At 38.9% G+C, this 21,096-nt stretch overlaps 1 protein-coding gene across 2 annotated transcripts in view; it reads left to right on the top strand.

Moving 5' to 3' along the window:
* The window catches only part of MTNR1B (melatonin receptor 1B), a 30,600-nt gene extending 10,060 nt beyond the window's left edge, over window positions 1-20,540 (top strand). Inside the window, exons 2-3 of one of the 2 annotated variants that reach the window (XR_009723961.1) lie at window positions 8,598-8,663; window positions 17,259-17,376. Coding sequence is in view for 1 of the 2 variants with exons in the window: in XM_061343824.1 (XP_061199808.1) it covers window positions 17,259-18,127 (869 nt within the window). In the remaining variant the exon portion in view is untranslated. Of the gene's footprint in view, window positions 1-8,597; window positions 8,664-17,258 lie in introns of both variants that reach the window. The other variant, XM_061343824.1, reaches the window with a different exon arrangement.
* The last annotated feature ends 556 nt before the right edge of the window (window positions 20,541-21,096 follow it).

Raw genomic sequence — 21,096 nt, forward strand, 5'->3', positions numbered from 1 at the left:
CTGGAGAAGTATAAAGGTTTCCTTGAACATGTAATGGAAGAATTCAAGGGTATATTTATGTTGTGAATTTCATTTGGCACAAGTCCTCTCTACCCAAAAAGAAAACCAAAGCATGATGTTAGTGTGATGGTTTGCCTGCAACACCATACCCAGGCTCTTCATAGGTCCACGACTAACACAGTCAGACAGCTTCCTTTTTTTTCCAGCTTAGAGTATGAATAAGTTTCCTTTCATCTTCCTGAAATAACCAAAGAAAATGTACCCCCTGATACAGGAAATTAGAAGGACCCTTTAGCAGCTGTAGCATGGCAATTCTAATGTTTCTTAGCATCATTCCCTTTGCTGCCAGCTCTCTCCTGGACTCTGGACTGGCATTTACTTTGCAAGACACATTGACTGCATGAGGCCTAACCTCTCTGCAGGAAAGTTCTGGTTTTGAGTGAACCTATTCTTGAGTTCTATTCTTGATTCAAGGATTCACAATCAAGCAAAGAGCTAAGAGACTGGATCTACTCACAGGACAGCTCATTTTGAAAGATTATTTCTAAAAACTATTTTAGCAGATGTATATTCACCAGATGGCTTGGACCGTTCTATTGAGGATGTTATAAGAGACTACATTCATCTCATTGAATCAGTGATAATCTGTTCTTTGCCTCTAGGAGTAAATTCTACTCCTACTCCAATTCAGATCTATTCCAAGTGCCAGTATCTTCACTTATGCTCCAGATTTTAGCTTCTCAGAAGTTATTCTTTATAAGCAGATATTGGTACCTTGATATAGACTGTCAAGTACTTTGCCCTTTTCCCAAGAACATATATGAAAACAGCTGTGTCATCCTGAGCTGATAAAACTATTTTTTTTCCCTTGCTGAAAGGAAGAAATGCTCTGGTAGTTCTCATCTACCTGAAAATCAATCTGAGTGGTTGTTCTAGTTTTTAAACTCCCACCTTGATATGGGCAAGAAACAGATTTCCTGACAGCAAAAGCCAACAGAAATGTGTCTAAATTGCTCTGGGTGCAACTTCATTGCCAACCTTAACATCATTAAGTGCTTTGGAATGTTCTGATTTATTTTCAGTCTCAGTACTGATAAGGACTGAGCTATACCACAGAGCCAGCGTTTTCCTGACATTTCAGCTGCTTGTGGGACAGTCATGTATTGACATGACAACAGATAATAAGAGCCTAAACACATTCATTATATGACTAGGATCTTGATTGTTATGATTCTTTTAAAATTATATGTTAATTACAAAGGTATTTGGTTACACTGTTTAATAAATGCTGCTTAAATTATGTCTGAAGATAAAACATAACCCTTCTTAGACAGTTACCAATTATTCAGTGTTTTTTATGGACTTGGCTCATTTTCAATGGTTAAATACCTCTATGAAGATTATAATATGACACTTCCACAAACATTATCATCTTTCTGCTGTAGATCAACATGTGTTCATCTGTTGGTTTAGCTTGCCATATTTACACAACGAGGACAATTGTAGTCAGGAAATACCACAAAGAGCCAGTAGAGATAGCAATCTGACTAACAGGAAAAATATCTTCTCAGTACATCAACCTTGTAAACATAATCATGTTAACTAATTGTAAGTTGGAACTATCATTCAATTGTAAAATACACCACTGCAAAAAAGACAGGGGTCTATAAATGGCACCCTCACAACTCTAAGATTTGCTCAAATCTTGCCTGAAATTCTCAATGTCCTCTCATTCTAAAGCCAGTGCAATTTTTCCAAGTACCTCACTGCATTTCATTTGAATCAAATAGGAAAAAGGACCTTATGTCAGATGGCTGTCACCTATGAATATGTGTAATCCAATCAAAGTATTTTTACTTCCTACTTTTTATTCAAGTAAAAATAATCTTCTTACTGAATATTGTTTAAAATAGATTTAAATATATTAAATATCTTTTAAAAGAATGTCTGTTCAAGCTAGTCATGCTGTGTAGATCCACCCGTCGTGAAGTTCATCAGTGTTATTGTCTTTAGGACTTTTTAAATATATACTTAGAAGTAGACAACTCTATTCAGCTTTTCTACTGACAAGTAGAACAATGTTATATTAAAACTGCTTTAAGGCAAGCAAAGACACACAGGTGGCATAGTGACTACATGCCAACTGGGAGCTATCCCATCCCTCCTTTCTGTGAAGTACAGCTTATGGTTCTTAAGACTCCTGGGAATTTATGTTCAAAAGACCATGCATTCAAGCCAACTTGTTTGACATCAGACGTTACTGAAATGCACAGGGTGTAATTTTTTGATTGTTACAGAGGAAGTTTCACAAAGCACCTTAGGTGGAATTTCCATCTTCACTCAGCCAAACCAGATTTTGCAAATGCAAAACAACATGCAACTTTAACACACCTTTGTATTTCCTTCCATGTTGTCCTTTAAAATAGATGGTCACTCTTTTTAGCATTTCACATAAAATTCTTCTGTTTCCTTATTATGTTATTAAACTACAGAGTAAATGCTACTACTCTGCTCTGAAGGGAAGCCATTCGTTGCTGAGGGCATTTTTAGCCCTCATTCATTGAAACTGTTGACAGTTCTGAGTTCAGGCTTAAGGACTGCATCCTTCACGTATCCAAGAGCTGCCAAGAGTGGTGGGTGTTACTCACCATACTGAATACAGAGATATGCAGGAAGAGTCAGCACACCATTACTTCTACATAAGCATGGAATGAAAATAGCAGATTTCCCAAAGTATTCACAAACCAAGGATCTTCTGGGCATCAAGCTGTTCAGAAACAGCCTCCACTTTACACCTATGTGCAAAATTGCTGAATTCTATTTTCTACACAGTTAGAATTCACAAAAAACAGATGTGAATTGGTTTACACAAAGAATGTTTGTATACATTCCAAAGCAGAGATGAACTTTCCTGGAGCTTTCCTACAGGAACCAGCTAGCTACACTATTATAATGTAGCTAACTACTAGATAAAATTGGTAACTTCATTGGTAGCTACACTAAACCACATAACTAACCAGGTAACTAAATAGTAACTACACTGAATCAGCTAAATACATTATTCAAAGCTTCACCAAAGCTGATCTTGCATCCTCTTCTGAGTAAAATGCTATGGTCTTTCAGATCATCAGTGCTTCACTCATGAAATGTAAATAAAAATCATCTGCAAAGGAAGGACTGGGAGATATGTACCATAAGAGATGCAGCTATGTATTGCTTCTTTTACCCCACACGCTTCCAGTGCCCCTGAGGCCAAATGAACTTATTTGAAGAGCTGAAATGCCTTCCACAATATTTCCAGAAATTTCATGTGTATTTTATTTCCAAGACAGGATCATAAGCCTTTGGGTAGCCTCAGCCTATGAGAATATGTGACAGATTTCCAATTAGTGTCTTATTCTTGGCTATTGCCTTTTGGATTAATTATATCATAACCTTAGCAAAGTTTGACTTAATTAATGATTGGAAGACAAGCAGTCAAAAAAATTGCAGGCTGTTATAAGAAGGTACAACTTCTGGTTCATTAATAAGGTAATGAATAGTTGATGGAGAAACTAATCCTGGAAACCATTTTCAAAAACATGGAAGACAGGAAAGTGAGTGGTAGTAATCAGCATGGATTTACAGATGGAAAATCATGCCGACCCAACACTATAGCCTTCTACAATGACATGATTAGCATGATGGAAGAGCACTGGATGTTGTTTACTTTGACTTTAGTAAAGCTTTTGACACTATCACCTCTAACATTCACATGACAAAGTAGGGGTTAGATAAGTGGAGAGTGAGGTAAATTGAAAACTGGCTGAATGACTGGGACTGAGGACTTGTGACCAGTAATGCAAAGTCCAGTAGGAGGGCAAGCCACTAGTAGTGTGCCTCAAAGGTCAGTACTGGGACCAATACTGTTTTGCTGCACAAATGATGCAGCAGAGTGTACCCTCAGCAAGTTCACAGAAGATGCAAACTGAGTGGCTAATGCATCAGATCGTGTTGCCGTTCAGAAGGATGTGGCCAGGCTGGAGAAATGGTCTGATAGGAACCTCATGAAGTTCAACAAAGGGAAATGCAGGGAGTTGGAACTAGATGTTCTTAAAGGTCCTTTCCAACCCTAACTATTCTACGATTCTATGATTCCAAGTCTTGTACCTGGGGAGGAACAACTCCAGGCACCGATATATGCTGGGGTACGTGCAGCTAGAAAACAGCTTGGTGGAAAAAGATTTAGGAGTCCTGGCAGACAAGCAGCTGATCATGAGCTACCAATGCGAGCTTGCAGTGAAGAAAACTTGCAGCCTTGTCAAAAATGAGCTAATTTGAGATCCTGTAATTACACCTTTATTTTGATAATCTCAGAACAATGTAATCCTCTTTGTCACTCTTATGAAACACCTGGTAGGCTAGGACCATAGAGATTGTAAAACATGCTACATGGTCAGCTTCATGGTTAAATATAAAGCAAGAATACCTGGGCTGCTTATGGAGAGCAAACAAGATATTGAAGTACATGACCTTCAGACAGAACATTCTCATGTAATATATACAAAAGTGATTTCCATTTGATCCTGATTTAGTAAAACTGACATTGATTTGACCCAGTTTGCTGGTCTATTTATGCAGTAAAAGAGATGTGACTCGGTACTTCATGCAGATGGAAGTCACCCACTGCTCTTTCTGGATCACGGACTACCAGATTGCTCCTTTGGGCTGCAGCTAGTACTTCCACAAGGAGTTATTCCGAATGGCAGGTTGCAGATCACAGTTCTCAAAGATCATCCAAGCAGCATGTGGAAAAAGATTCTGCAACCTGGGTAAGGGCAAGCTGAAGCTAGTGTTTGAGTATCTGGATAAGGAGGAAAATTCTGGCCTTGCTAAAGCCAGTTAGTTTCCAACATTGTTTTTGATAGGATGTGGCACTTCTTCCCTCTTTTGGTGCAGCCTTCACCACACTCCAACCTCTGCTGCCCAGGTCTGTAAATGTTTGTTGGTCCAGTTTCTGTCTTTGGCTCAGACCATTATGTCCAGTCAATGACTGTTCAGATTCTGCTGCCACAAGGAATCTGAAGTCACAAACATAAATAAAACAAAGCCCCATCTACTCTAATCTGCACTGAGATCTTCTCTTCTGACAGTCTTCCCCCTATTCCCTAATAAATATCTTGTAAACCATTTCTTATTAGAACAGGTCACCCAGAGAGGCTGTTGAGTCTCCAGGGCTGTAACAGTCAAAACTTGTGTGGACATCACCCTGAAAACCTTCTGTAGTTGACCCCTCTTTGAATAAACAGGAGGGTTGGACTACATGATCTCTAGAGATAAATTCCAACATAAATGATCCTGTGATTATACTGGGTATGTCTATGCCTACCACCCTCCCTTTGACTGTCTCACCATGATTATGATCCCAAGCATGAAACATTAACTGCACACTTCATAATCTACTTTCAGTGCTGGACATCACAGGACATCACAATGCTGGACTCACAGGCCCAGACAGAAAAGAGGATTTTTGTCTAGTCATTTCGCAAGGCTTTTACTGGTTCTCAGCAAATACCTTAATCCAGGAAATGATCATTACATGCTGTCTGTAGTGAACTGAAACACAAACCACCCAATAGTTCAGAAGAAAATACACAATTGCTTCCTATAAAAGCATTTTATTTACTTATCTGTTTACACGCTGTTTACAAACCTGTGAGTTTCATTATAAGATGAATCATGTCAGTGTGCTTTGCATTAAGACCTTGTTTCCAAAAGAAGCAGATGGCACAGACTGATAAAAGCTTCTAAAGACATTCATCTCCTTATGCATGTACAGTGATGAAGGCTTCCAAAATCTCAGAAAAAAAAGGGTAAGACTCTTCCTCACTGAAAGGTTATAATGGCCATTTTCATCAAGTATCATCTGTTTTCTTCCTTGGTGAAACAGAAAACAAGAGAAGGGAAAAGAACATCATAATGAACAGACTCCAGAGAATGTTAGAAGCATTGGGAACTTGTCAACATAAGTGCTCCTCATATTAGATGTTCCCATATACTGTGTTTACTGCAGTGCATCAGATCCAATTTTATAGAACTCCAAGACTGTCTTAGCATCTCCTACTATATTTGGGAGTTGAACACAGGAACCCCTAAGAGTACATAGCAGTAATAAAGGGCTTAGATTTGATTTGGTTTTGCATCTGTAACTAGTTTGCACGTACATGCTTTACATGTACTTGTTTCTGGTTGTGTAGCTGTCACATGCTGAGAGTCCTTCATCTGGAGCCCCACAGAGCAGTTGAGTAAATCACTGTGGAAATTATGACCTATGTGTCTGCATTTCCATAAGAGGAGATCTCAACATTTGTACTGCTCAAGATGCTCTGCTCTGTTTAAATGCCTTATTCTGTACAGGGCAAAGCTACAAGATGCATCTTGTCATAGCTAATCAGATCTCTTGGCTAACTGGCATTGAGTATGTCCCATAGTCTGCAACAGTGCCAATTTTATTCACTTGATATATCTGCTGGATATTTTTAGTATCTTCTGTAATATCTTGAGCCTTACATTTCAAAATAGAACTTTTTTCTGTTCTGTGGCTTGTTGTTTGCTCTTGGGTATTTTGGTTGGTTTTTTTGTTTTTGTTTTTTTTTTTTTTAGTTCATTTCTTTGTGTTTTAGGGGGTTTTATTAGTTTTAATTCAACTGATCTCCTGGTGAATATGAAACAAAACCAAAGCAAACAAAAAAGCTTAACAGAACGTGGGTTTTTGTTTGCATTCATTTATTTTCATTCTTCAATTTCCTGTCTTGCTTTCTCAAAGAAGGCAGAAGATCAGTTATTCTAAGGACCCAAACATCATTTTGTTGCTCTAACAGAGAAAAAACCCAACATAATTTCCTTTGACACAAATTCATGCTAAAGACAGTAGCAAAGATGAAGGTAATAGAAAGTAATAGTGATGGTAATAGAAGATGAGCTAGCTTTGCACACAACAGAAGTTAGTATCTGTCAGGACACAATAAAGTTTTGTCCAGAGATTTTAGCAGTGAACTGTCCTTACTTGCTTTGTTTCCACACTCCAGTCTTTTATCGTTGCTCTGAACCAAGTTTTACGTTGTTGGGTGTTGTTTTTTTTTGTTGTTATTGTTGGGGGTTTGTTGGTTTTTTTAACAAAATAACATCCTACAAAATGCTACATATTTTACTCTTTTTTTCTATGAAATGTAATATAGTGTTGGGAGATTGAAAAAGAAATATGTTATTGGCAATAATAGGTTGCCTAGCTATTTATAAGATCTGACTAGATTGAGCCTGTTCTGTTTTGCAGCTTTTCACATTAGCCCCTTTATCTGCAGTAAATGAGTTTTCACAGTTGCAGTTGTTCATGTAGGTTTCCTATTCTTTCTTGGTTGAAGCAATCGACGGCTGTGATTACTTCAAGTGAAGAAAATTAAGCTGATATATACTGACAGATACAGGAAATCCAACTTCTTTCATGAATTAGTGAAAAAAAAAAAGGAGTCTTTTTGTTGTTATTTAATGATTGTGCTCAGCAACTGGAGGTTTGTAGCTGGGCCATCACTGTTGCCGGCAGTGGTAGGCACTCAGAGTATATGTCTTGGCTTCATTCCCTGCACAAAAAGTGATAGCAGTCTTAATAGAGACATTCTCTGAACATGAGGGGCTTTTTGCCATCCTAGGCTACCCTGATTTCAATGCGAAGACACTGGTGTAAGGGAACTTCACCCGTGTGCCTGCTGCAAAACTCAGCTCAGTTGGACATACAGAACAAGGTTATTGTCCCCTCGAACATTTTATCAGCAAAACTGGGCTGGCTGTGTAGAGGAGGTGTTGGCAAGGAGAACGTCACATTGTACCACTCAGATTACCACAACGGGGGAGCCCAAGAAGGAGCTGTGCTTCTGAATGGTGCCACTGAAGCCAACTGTCCTCATCACAAAAGCAGTTGTATTGGTAGGGACCAAGGACTTAGGTAGCCTCATACTCTGTCTTTAACTGTAGATGTAAGCAGGCACTCAGGCGAAAAAAGAGAACAGAGCAACCCTGTATGATATTTCTACATCCTCTCAATATGTGATTCCTTCCAGCTAAGATTATTCCCCAAAATTAGTATGTCTCTTCGGTAACCTTCAACTGATGTCTCTTTCAAGTACTTTTCCAGCCTTCCCTTGAATTACAGGTAAAATTTCTTGTATCTGTAAGATCTGTTTACTATCTATTGCAGCAACTACCCCTTTTGTTTGTTTTGAATTTGACTGGCTTCACTTAATAGCTCTATCTCTTTTATTGGCTCCATCCCTCACTACTAGAATGACCCTATGGTGTCATTTTGGAGCAGTGAGCTGGACAGGCACTATCATTTTCTCCAGTGTGCCTAACAGAGGTTGTATTATCTAATAGAGAAGAGCAAGGTTTGTGAACCTGGAGTGTTCTTCCTACTCTGTGTCTTGGGTGAGTCTTTGCACCCATCTATCTCAGTTTCCCACCTATTAAATCATGAGAAGGATTTTTTTTTGTTTGTTTTTATTTTTAAACAAACTGATGAGGAACACTCTACAATAGAAGTGGTAACCTGCGTGTTCTGGTTCTAGGGTGAAATGGTTGAACATAACCTAGAAAGAGACAAGCACGCTAACCCCAGAAAAGCAGCAGGGCTGGTGAGTAGGGCACTCTCTTAGGACCATGGGAGACAAAAGATCAAGTCCTTTACCCAAGAAAGGCTCTTCTACCGTGAAAGTGTCCAAGTCACTAGGTGGTGGTGGTGAATCCTCTAGAAGTGCCTGTCTTGCTTCTTCTGCTTCCTCTTTTCTCTCTGAAAACACCCAGTACCAGGAAAGTTCCTTTAATCTCAGAAAGTATTAGAAGCTTAGAAAAGTATTAAGAACCCCATAAACGTACTATCCAATTAGTGATCAGGCTTTTGCTCTGGAAGAACCAATCACTTGCTTTTGCCTTCTGCCTTGAGAGTCGATGTGGTGTATTGTCTCAGCTGTGGCTGGAGCACTAGGTGGCAATAGAGAGTCACCACTGTCCGGACTCGCACCAGAAGTAGCCACGGGAGAGCAGTCATAGACCAAGGGGTTACAAACCTCAAGCCTTTACCAAGTTTTTAACAGTACAGCACTAAAACTACTTTTTTTGCTCCTGCAGTCTAGCACAAAATTCATGGCAGCAAACTCACAGCAAGCACCAAAGATCCCATATTTAACAAGAGAAGCCTAAGTGCATACTAAAACCAGAGGCTTTGTTTACTGGGTTATATTCATACCTAGCTGCCAAGTATGATCTCAAAAACATAGTAATAGTAATAAGTGCATCTTAGGCGCCTCTTTTCAGCAAGACTATGTTGACATCTGTGAGCTATGCAGCTCCTGCAACCAATTCAGCAGCAACTCAGTCCCAGTTTTAGCAATCTGCAAGTCACTAAGCCACAACCTCAAGCTACTTTTTGCGTGTTGAGCTTCTGTTCCTGTGAATCCTACATTCTTTGCATTGTAGCACAGCTTGAAAAACGGGTGTTCACAGCATCTTCCAATAAGCTACCCCACAGTGGGGTGTTTGCTTTGTTTCATCTTAAAATGAAAAGTTCCTCTTCTCATTCTCATCTTCTACATAAAAGCATAATGCTTCCATCCAGAAGGTGGATGCCTAAGGTTTAACCCATATTTAGTCTGGATTCCAGACTATCCTGTGAAAACACCAGAATCTAACTTTCATGGTATGTAGGCCTGGATTATTTCTGAACAGAAAGCTCTCCCAAAGCTGCACAATACAAGGATAACTGCAACGGTAGATACTGCCCTTCTGCTCTGCATATAGAACAGTCCTGATAGGCAAAGGATTCCATGAAGGCTGGACTTACTTCAAGAAGGAACTCTTGAAGGTGCAGGAGCAGGCTGTCCCCATGAGTCAGAAAAAAGCCAGTGGGGAAGAAGACAGGCCTGGCTGAACAGGAAAATTTGGCTGGAACACAGGAAAGAAAAAGGCCCTTTGGAAGAAGTGGCAGGCCACTCAGGGGGACCACAAGGATGTCTTTAGGATATGCAGGAAGAAAAGTACAAGGGCCAAAGACCAAATTAATCTGGCTACTGCTGTAAAAGACAATTTTAAAAGTTTCTATAAATACATTAGCAACAGAAGGAGGGTTAAGGAGAATCTCCATCCTTTATTGGATGCAGGGAAAACATAGTAATAAAGGATAAGGAAAAGGCTGATGTACTTAATGCCTTTTCTGCCTCAGATGCCCAAGGATTCTGGGAGTGGAATGAAGCTCTCATAATCCAAAGGGAAATGGTCAGTGACTTCCTACATTACTTAAACACAGATAAAAAATCTATGGGACCAGATGGGATCCATATGAGGGTGCTGAGGGAGCTGGCAGAAGTGCTCACCAAGCCACTTTCCATTATTGATCATCAGTCCTGGCTAACCAGGGAGGTCCCAATTGACTGGAGGTTGGTAAATGTAATGCCCACCTACAGAAAGGGCTGGAAGGAGGATCTGGGGAGCTACAGGCATGTTCTTCTGACCTCAGTGCTGGGGAACGTTATGGAGCAGATCATCTTGACTGCCATTACTTGGCCCATACAGGACAACCAGGTGATCAAGTCTAGTCAGCATGGGTTTAGGAAAGGCACGTGCTGCTTGGCTAATGCAATCTCCTTATACGACAAGGTGACCTACTTAGTGGATCAGGAAAAGGCTGTGGCTACGGTTACCCAGACTTTAGTAAAGCCTTTGACACCATTTCTGACAGCATTCTCTGGGAGAAACTGGCTGCTCATGGCTTAGATGGGTGCACTCTTCACGGGGTAAAAAACTGGCTGGATGGCTGCACCCAAAGTGGGGTGGTGAATGGAGTTAAATCCAGCTGGTGGTTGGTCACAAGTGGTGTTCCCAAACGCTCAATACTGGGGCCATTTTCATTTATTATCTTTATCAATGATCTGAATGAGGGGATCGAGTGCACCTTCACTCAGTTTGCAGATGACATCAAGTTGGGTGGTAGGGTAGGAAGGCTCTGCAGAGGGATCTAGAGACTGAGGAAACCAGATCTGTTTGAGGGAACTGGGGTTGTTTAGGCTGGAGAAAAAGAGGCTCAGGGGAGACCCTATCACTCTGTACTGCTGCCTGAAAGGACGTTGTAGTGAGGTGAGTGCTGGTCTATTCTCCCACATACCAAGTGAAAGGACAAGAGGAAACGCACCGGGGGAAGTTTAGATTGGAGGTTAGGAAAAATTCCTCCCCTGAAAGGGTGGTCAGGCATTGGAACAGGCTGCTCAGGGAAGTGGTGAAATCACTGTTCCTGGAGGTATTTAAAAGATGTGTAGATGTAGTGCTTAGGGACACAGTTTAGGGTGGTCTTCCCAGTGTTAAGTTAATGGTTGTATTAAATCTTAAAGGTACTTTCTAACATAAGTGATTCTATGATTCTACTCTCAGTGATGATAAAGCAGCCCTGCGGAGAAGGACTTGGGGGTACTGGTCGATGAGAAAATGAACATGAGCCAGCTTCAGTGTGCGCTTGCAGCCCAGAAAGCAACTGTATCCTGGGCTGCATCAAAAGGAGTGTGACCAGCAGGTCGAAGGAGGTGATCCTGCCCCTCTACTCTGCTCTCGTGAGACCTCACCTGGAGTACTGTGTGCAGTTCTGGTGTCCTCAACATAAAAAGGACATGGAACTGTTGGAACAAGTCCAGAGGAGGCCACGAGGATGATCAGGGCACTGGAGCACCTCCCACGTGAAGACAGGCTGAGAAAGTTGGGGCTGATCAGCCTGGAGAAGAGAAGGCTGCGTGGAGACCTCATAGCAGCCTTCCAATATCTGAAGGGGGCTTATAAGGATGCTGGGGATGGACTCTTCATTAGGGACTGTAGTGGTAGGACAAGGGTTAATGGGTTAAAACTTAAACAGGGGACATTTAGATTGGATATAAGGAGGAAATTCTTTCCTGTTAGGGTGGTGAGGCAATGGAATAGATTGCCCAAGGAAGGTTGTGAATGCTCCATCCCTGGCAGTGTTCAAGGCCAGGTTGGACGAGGCCTTGGGTAATATGGTTTAGAGCAAGGTGTCCCTGCCCATGGCAAGGGGGTTGGAACTTGATGATCTTAAGGTCCTTTCCAACCCTAACCTATGATTCTATGAGAATTTTCCTTATACATATCATAGGATAATTACAATCACCAATATTGAAAGAGCTTCACAGAACATACATTTCCTAAAAATAAATAACCTAAACATTCCATAGATGAAGCCTGGCTCATTGTCTGTTTTATTTTTTACTAGAGTACCTAAAATACTGCAGTTGTAGTGAAAACATATTGCCTGTCTCTTTCCATTACATCAGCATCTGTAGTATATCCTACTAATACCTGAAATCATGAAACATAACTACAAAAGAGCATATCACCACTTTCAAATTGTCATATTCAAAGAAAACACAAACCCATCTGGCGCTTGTTTGAGGCGTTATGTTAAACCTTCTGTTAGCAACACATTGTTGAACATTATAGTAGATTATCGTGTCTCGGTAAACCAGATTACCCTAGGTCTTGGCTTGTATCACAGGGAATTCAAATGTCAGTGTGTGAAAGACTCAATTCTCTGCTCCACCTGCTGAAGGTGTCTATTTCTGATGGCTTCATTCCTGCTGAAATGAATGGATTTTCATCTGAATTGAGCTAGCAGGTTTTAGTTTTTCTGATGGATTGTGAGGGGAAAGAGTTGGTACAGGGGATTTCAAACAGTTTTAAAAGTTACCTGTTTAAGCAAAAAATCAAGAAGCACAAGAGCTTAAATACCATAAAACAATACTTACCAAAGAAGTCAAAACTGAGACGAAAATTAGTATTGAGGAAATACGAAGCATCAGCCTTTCTCCAGGAGCAGCTCACATCTTCCTGCGTGCCACGTGAGCCATATTCACTGACCTACTCTAGAAAGAGAAACAAAAACCTGACCAGTCCTTAGTCCTGCCTGCCTGCCTGCCTGGTGCCAGCAACTTCCATACCAAGCCTAGTGTCAGAATCAAGATTATCTTTATTAGAGAGAAGTGATGTCACACCTGAGGGAGCATTTTGGATGCAAGCGGCATATCACTTACAGAAATCTGGAATTATGATTGAGGCAGCAAACCTTTTTTTCCTTCCTTTAAAAAATTGCAGGAAAGAGCTAAAAGATTAGACCCTCCTTGTTTATTTTGTGAACATTTGAAAAACTAGAGAAAAAAAAAAGTATTTTGTATGTTTAGTATTTACATAAAAGTACCTTACAGAATGGGTGACACCATGCATCCCTGAAGAGATACTGTGTGTCTTTGACTACAAGGCTGTCTAAAGCTAAGCCCAGATTTTGTCTTTATATATTAAACACAGTAAGAAAGCTACCAGAAGCCTTCTGGGATTCTCTTTTTTAAATTCCTTTTGAGTACAGGGTCTACAGGAGTCTGGCAGAGGACTGAAGTGTGAGCTAGCACTAGAGAAACACCTAGTGTGTACGGGCAGTCTGTCAGTCTCACATCTTGAGGATGTCTATTACTGTGAACTGTGCTGAGGAATTATTGTCTTCATTTTACAGACTCTCAGGGCATTTCATTAAAGTTAAGATCTTGCTCCTCTTCCTTTCATACAGATATCTACAGGTAGTTTTCAGAATGATACCATAGAAAACTCTAGTTCTTATAATTCTGAGCCAGTATAAAAGGCTACTTAATCATAAACAGTACTGATTTTTAGAGGAGTTTTAAGCCTTAAGCCTAAAGAAGGAGCTTTGCCATTTATATTCCAACTGAAGACATAATGAACTAAAAAATCTGCAAGCGTAACTCCTTATGGTTTCCCTTAAGGTTAGAATATAGAAATGGAAGAATAAAATAACTATTCTGAGTCATCAGTCCTTGCTATTTAGAATATCTACCAACACATTATAGTGGAGGAGGGGGCATATAAAAATACAACAGTCTGCAAAATAGGCTGAGTAGAAATAATTTTCCTGTCTTGAAGCTAGGCCTTTGTATGCTAAAGAAAGCAAGAGTAATGTATGCAGAAGAGTACACAAGGACAAACATGACTTTCCAGGAGGAAATAGTTAAGAGAGTGATGCCTATAAGCAAGGTATAATAACTTGTTAAACTAATGTGTGCTAACCAAAACACCACCTAATAAAAAGTAAAACACCATTATATATAATTAATCATTTTAGCCAGTTTGAAACTAAAGAAGGAAGCAAAGCCTTTAAAAAATGGTTGGTGATTTCAATTAATTCTGGGTTTGGCAGAGATATTAGAAGTCAATTGCCTTTTCAGAAAGCAGGTGCCTAGCCATTAAAAGTCCTGAAGTTACCAAAAAGATTGTTCTGTGGTTAAAATTGTACAATATTAAGTCATATCAAAATTATGTGAAACGTAAAATGTGTGAAAGTTCCTTTTTCTCTATTAACTGGGGTAACCAAACCGTTGTGCAAGAATGCTTTGTGAAATAATGATCTAGTTCTGTTGCATCCAGAGTCAATATCACAACTTTCTCTTTCAAGCATCAAACTATCAATGTTTAAAACAGTGTAGTTGTGCGTCCTTTTGAATTCCTGGCTAAATATCCTGCTTTTAGTAGCTACTACTTGTAATTAAGGGGTCTTTTCATTCCAGTAAGAATATTTGTTTCCTATAAATGAATATAATCTCGGTCTGATGAAACCAAAACCAAGGAACAAATTCCATCAGGTAAATTATGGAAATAATGATGATAATTCCAACTAGATGAGTGTTCTGTAGTTTCTATTTTGTCCCGGACAACAAAAAATTACCTCTTTGGTTATCTTATGGATGTAATTATAGCCACTTCAAATGCCGTGTCTCTGGTGTATCTAGGAACACCCCCTTTCTCCAAGCACTTACAAGACATCAAAGACCTTTTATTTCTTAAAATGGTATTTATGTATTTTATACGAATTAGAAAAGTTTCTCTCTACTTTTGTAGGTTATTCATTGTGGTAATATAATATTAAACTTCATTTTGCAGTCAGCCACGTAGAAAGGAGAAAACATTTGACCTTACTTTGCAGTGCACAATATGAACATGCAACTCTGGAAAAAGCCATAAAAGTTACAAATCGCTTGAGGCCTTTATAGATATTGCACAATTCTTCTTCTGTTGCAAAATGATATTTTACGCTTTTTGACAAGTTCATTGCTAACTGTCCTTATTCACTGCAGCTGGAATTTTCAAGAAGTACTCAATTACACTCAAAATTTTGAAATCCTTTTGCCAAATGCATTTGCAGTAAATTTCCAAATATGATTGAAAAAGGTGAATGTTCCCCTCAGTTGTCTTCCTAATTTGTTCAATCTGTCCTCACAGATCGTGAAACTGGTAGATATTTGCTTTGCTCTAGGTTACATTTAACCAAAGTTTACTGCTGTCTTGAAGTGCAAAACCCCAAACTGGAGATGCTTTTCTAATGCCTTAGAAATCCTGAGTAGAAAATATGCTGTTTTGCATCTGAAAATTATGTTTACTTTTTTTCACAACATCATGGCATTCCTGAACTGTATTCAGCACAGGGCATATAAGACCAGAAGGAAATATTTCTTTGTGTAGCTCTAAAAACACACTCAAATAGGCCCCTTCAACCCTAAAACAGGGAGTGATTGTGGCCTGGGAGGGCACAAAACCCAGCATAGTACTATTGGCTTACATTGTGCTTCTAAGACAAATAACATGGAATTGACTTACATTCACTACCATGTCAGTAAACTGTAGCTATGAAAAACTTGTATGACCTTTAAAGTAGCACAAGAGTGAAACAGGCTGATAAATATATTACAAGGAACTGTCTAAAATAAGTTGTACACAGCTCTTGAGATAAGCCATGTTTCTGTACCTACAGATGGACAATCACACTTCCTGGTGAGGTTCTGATGTTCACTAGCTGTTGTGCAAACACTTAGGTCGTCCCCTAAAATGAACGGGAGATGAGCTCCCCATTCCTTAATTCAGGTTAACCAAGCCACAGATGCAGAGCAGGAGGGGCCAACAGTATAGAGGTGAACTTGGGTCATTTTTTGAGGAGTCAAATCATACATGGTTGTTTGTTTTATGGCTCCCAGCTAATGATGTCTTTATCCACAGCACTATATCTGTACTTAAATGGGAACTGCTTTCCTAGATGAGGACTAGAAAGCTCAAAATTTGTAGAACTGAGGATCTAACTGCTCTGTTCAGAAAATAATGATGTTCCACACATGATTTTAAATGCGACTTGGGTATTTTGCACATCTGTTGATGCTGTGAAGGATTTCAAGCGAAAAAAAAAATGAGTAAGCAAACCAGAAGTGTGTTTTATGCTAACAAAATGCTAAGAATCTAGAGTTTGTACCTCTATTTTCTGTCTCTTGGGAAGTTCCTAAAGCGTGATTTCACATTTAATGTTTCAGGAATCCTACTATTTTATTAAAGTATCCATAGGTACAATACCCAGAAATTGCAGACTGATGAGAAGGACACTGTTTAAAGAGAGACAATAAGTCTCCAGCATACCAGTAAAGTTTCTTTATATGTCATCAACTGCAAAGGTTCTAAAGGCACCTTCCATGAATTCAAATACTTCCTCTTGCATGAATGCATTTTTGCTTTGTATAATTAAATATGCCTTTCTACAGAGAGTGGTGAAGGCAATTCACCCTTCTTTAGTGAATCCAGTGGGATAATAACTGCAATACGGGTAGGCCATTCATACAGAAAATATCTATAATATAGACTATTGTGTAGCAATTTAGAATATACATAAAACAACACATCCTTGTAATCCCTATAGACCTAATTTTTGTATATCCTTCCCTTGTCAAGCCTGTTAGGATTCTAGGTTATAATGGCATAAGGGTTTGCCTACCTGATACAATTTAGACTTGTTTTCTTTTCCCCCTTATTCAATCCAGCTGTGGAGTTAGCTATACTGAAGCATATCAACACGTGCCTATACAATGGCTTGCTGATGGTTAGTTTATTAAAGATTAAAACAGAAAGGAAGGCTGTAATTAGGTCACCGACATCATGTTGCTGCAGACATTTATGGGGTGTTCTAAGCTGAACTGTAAAATTACTTTCCATAGAGACCTATTAGTTCTATATACCTGTTGCTTGCTGACATCATCAATAATTTAGCATTGCAGCTACCTGAAATAAAATATCACATTTTCTTCCCATTCACAACTATGCTTGCTTTCAGACTTACATCTCTGCATTTTTCTCTCCCCCAGGTAATGCATTTGTGGTGAGCCTAGCTTTGGCTGATCTGGTGGTGGCCTTGTATCCATACCCACTGGTGCTCTTTGCTATTTTCCACAATGGATGGACGTTGGGTGAAATTCACTGTAAAGTGAGTGGCTTTGTGATGGGACTGAGTGTAATAGGCTCTATTTTCAACATCACTGCAATTGCAATAAACCGATATTGCTATATATGTCATAGTTTTGCCTATGACAAAGTGTACAGCTGTTGGAACACGATGCTGTACGTCTCCTTAATCTGGGTATTAACAATAATTGCAACTGTGCCAAATTTTTTTCTTGGCTCTTTAAAGTATGATCCACGCATCTATTCATGCACATTTGTTCAGACTGCAAGCTCCTACTATACCATAGCTGTTGTGGTAATACACTTCATCGTCCCTATCACCATTGTGAGCTTCTGCTATCTTCGAATCTGGGTTTTAGTGCTTCAAGTGAGAAGACGAGTCAAGTCAGAAACAAAGCCAGGACTGAAGCCAAGTGACTTCAGAAACTTTCTTACCATGTTTGTGGTTTTTGTGATTTTTGCCTTTTGCTGGGCACCTCTAAACTTCATTGGACTGGCTGTAGCCATCGATCCTATGGAAATGGCACCAAAAGTTCCTGAGTGGTTATTCATTATAAGCTACTTCATGGCCTATTTTAACAGTTGCCTTAATGCAATAATATATGGACTTCTTAACCAAAATTTTCGGAATGAATACAAAAGAATTTTAATGTCACTGTGGGTGCCAAGGCTTTTCTTCCAGGACACATCCAGAGGAGGAACTGATGGTCAGAAGAGCAAACCTTCTCCTGCTTTAAACAATAATGACCATGTGAAAACTGAAACCTTGTAAACATGTAATAGTCAATGCAAGAGTTTGTCATGGAGAAACCCCAAGAACGTATTTGTTATGTTCTGTTCATTTTTGGTAACTTTTGGGGGCTTTCCATTTGGATGGCACTTTGTGGCTGGAATACTGCCTTCTTGATAAAGCACATTGCTCTGAACTCATGATTTGTATAAGATATCAATTTAAAATGTACTTCAGAATTGAAGGAGCAGGTGAGCACAAGCCGTTTGACTTCTGGGAGCTGAATCCTACTCCCAGACGTATGAATGAGTCATTTTTTTGCTTCAGTGGGACTTTTACATTCTTTATACAACATCAGATACTTGTCTATTTGTCTGGCACAGCAGCTCGTCAAGGCTATGGAGGGATATTTTCCACCCTCCTGTATCTGAACAAAGAGGATGAAGCAGATGGATAGTATGTTCTCCACACATAAACCAAACATCACATTTTTGTGCATGTACTGGTGGCAGTAGCAGTATCTCTGAATCAAACTTGTAAATTGGAGAGAATACTAGTGTAAAAGCAATTAGCATTAGAACCTTTTCTCACAGGTTTTTCATGCTTACATACACTGAGATTGGGAATACAGTGTATTTACGTTGTTCACCTTTTGTGGTCAATTTTATGGTAGATAATATAGTACAAATGGTTGATTTCTTACATATTTACTTTACACAATATTCTTCTTTTAGAGAGGATTGAATTTTCATTGTGCTCCATTTATTTACCTTAATGTATACATCCAATGTCATTTGATGCACACTTTACGCATTTGCAACTGGCTAGAAATTATGGCATATGACTTGTAATTATCTGGAGTAGCAACTAGTCACCAGGCAGGATATCCTAGATCATCTGAAATTATGCTATACCAAAAAAAGGCCTTTTGACTATAATGGTAGATGAGATACCCACTTTACATGTCTACATCTAATCTTGAATAAAATCTACAGTTGGAGTCTAATCTAAGATAACCTTCAAGGTTCCTTAGAATGGGTATATGTTTCCTTCCATCTGTCATGATAAACACACATCCAGGGATGAAATTAGTTGCTCTGTGGAGGTGCTGGCCTACTTTCATTGACTTTAGAAGGAGCTTTGATTGCGAGTTCGAGCACCTCACTTTGGATAGCTAGACAGGGATTTACCTTGCCTGAGTAGGGATATCTCCAGTGTAGGTGTTTGCACACAAAGTATTTTCTCAATTCCCACTCTAATCCATGGTGTTCTAGGAAATGGTTAATTTGAATCTGAAACAGGCATATTCTCCTCTCCATCCCACTGGGGCAGGGCTGAGGGGAAGTCAGCACTTAGTTTCTGGATGGGCTTAAACCACAGCAATAATTTCCCATTTTCTTTTGAAACTCAGTTCAAATTCAAAGCAAATTTCTTCTTTTTCTGGTAACACATTGTAATAGTAAGCATATAGAGCAGATTCCAATCTGGGCTATACTCCACAGCATCATAGTTGTTTACACAGTGTGGTTTGTATTATCTCTAAATCAGATTAGGGATCTGTGTGTAAATACACACAGTGAAGTTATTTTAGAATTATACCTGAAATGCACATTATTCTTACTAGTGCTGTTCATGGGAAAGGAGATGGGCTTCTGGTAAATCCACATCAGGTACTAAAATAGGAAATGGAGAAATTCAGGTCGATATTACATTCCAGTTTAGGTTTCCTGACCTGGCTATTATGGAAAGTACTTCTGTAGTAGTGTAAATTTGTTAGCCAATATACTGATCCTGAAGTCATAAAGATGCATGAAACATCACCCTTATTTTGCTACACATACAGAAAAATGACGAACCACAGTATTTTTAATGTTTTATTTGCTTGCCAAAAGTCTGTGTAAAGTACAGCAAAGTAACAAACATGGTAATTCTTCTAAGCTGCTTTCTTGCTCTTCAGATAATTTCTGATAAACTCTGAAGTTCAGCACCCTAGGACTTAGAGAGTATTAGCCTGATGAAAACTGAAAACTTTGTGAATAAGGATAAGAAAGACATGAGAAATTTAAGCTGGTGGTAGATAGTAAAAGTATTGTAGCTAAAAGTAACAACATTAATATGTAACCTACATATTAATAGGTAATATGGTTATAACATGAGTTGAAAGTATATTCAGGAACAACATATCAGCTTTGTGTAGATTTACGCATCTTTGAGGAAATAACCACTATTTCTGTTATATAAAAGTAATTATACCAGTATATCAAATACAAACACTTTCAGAAGAAGGAGGAAGAAAGATAAATCTAGGGCCTTGGGACAAAGTCTGTTTCCAGAAAATCTGGAGCATTTTCAAGCATGTAAAGTTATCTTGATTAAAAAGTGTCGTATTTTGTGTTTATTACAAGAAATAAATCTATTCTAGAATTGTTCTTACAACAGAGCCCCGATTAAAAAACCACCGAAACTTAAGAACACATTTAGATAAAAATTATTACTATTAGTTCCCAATTGTATTTTTAAAGAACTGCACAAGCCTGGGAATTTTCAAATGAATAAACAGCTGCGGAAAATTGTACATAATTCTTAATGCATATGTAACAAGATTTTGGTTATCTAAAGAATTTCTTGCATGTAAAGGTATTTGCAAATTTAATGGAAAATGTGGAAGACTACTTTTAGTCATCTATCGATACACTGCTGTTTTAACTGATCTATAATAATGATAATAATTAATATTTTGACTCAAGTTATAATAAGCATAAAATGAGACTGCTGTGGATGTCAGTTGTAGAACGCTTAACTGATTCCTGTTCATTATCTTGCTAGTAACACCTCCAGCGGTAGTGAGAAACAAAATGACAAAAACCATTTTTTTAAACTGTTTTTATAAATGTTTTTGTGGCATAATTTTACTCTAGACTAAGAACTGCACTAAATGCATTGTCAACAAGTGTCTACTCTGAATTTAACATCTGGAGTTAGAGGTGGAAACCACAAGGAATATGACCTGC

This window comes from Neopsephotus bourkii, unplaced genomic scaffold (assembly GCF_033783945.1).
Source record: "Neopsephotus bourkii isolate Nb327-2 ecotype Australia unplaced genomic scaffold, CSIRO-AGI_Nbou_v1 NB_1825, whole genome shotgun sequence".
NCBI classification, from domain to species: domain Eukaryota; kingdom Metazoa; phylum Chordata; class Aves; order Psittaciformes; family Psittacidae; genus Neopsephotus; species Neopsephotus bourkii.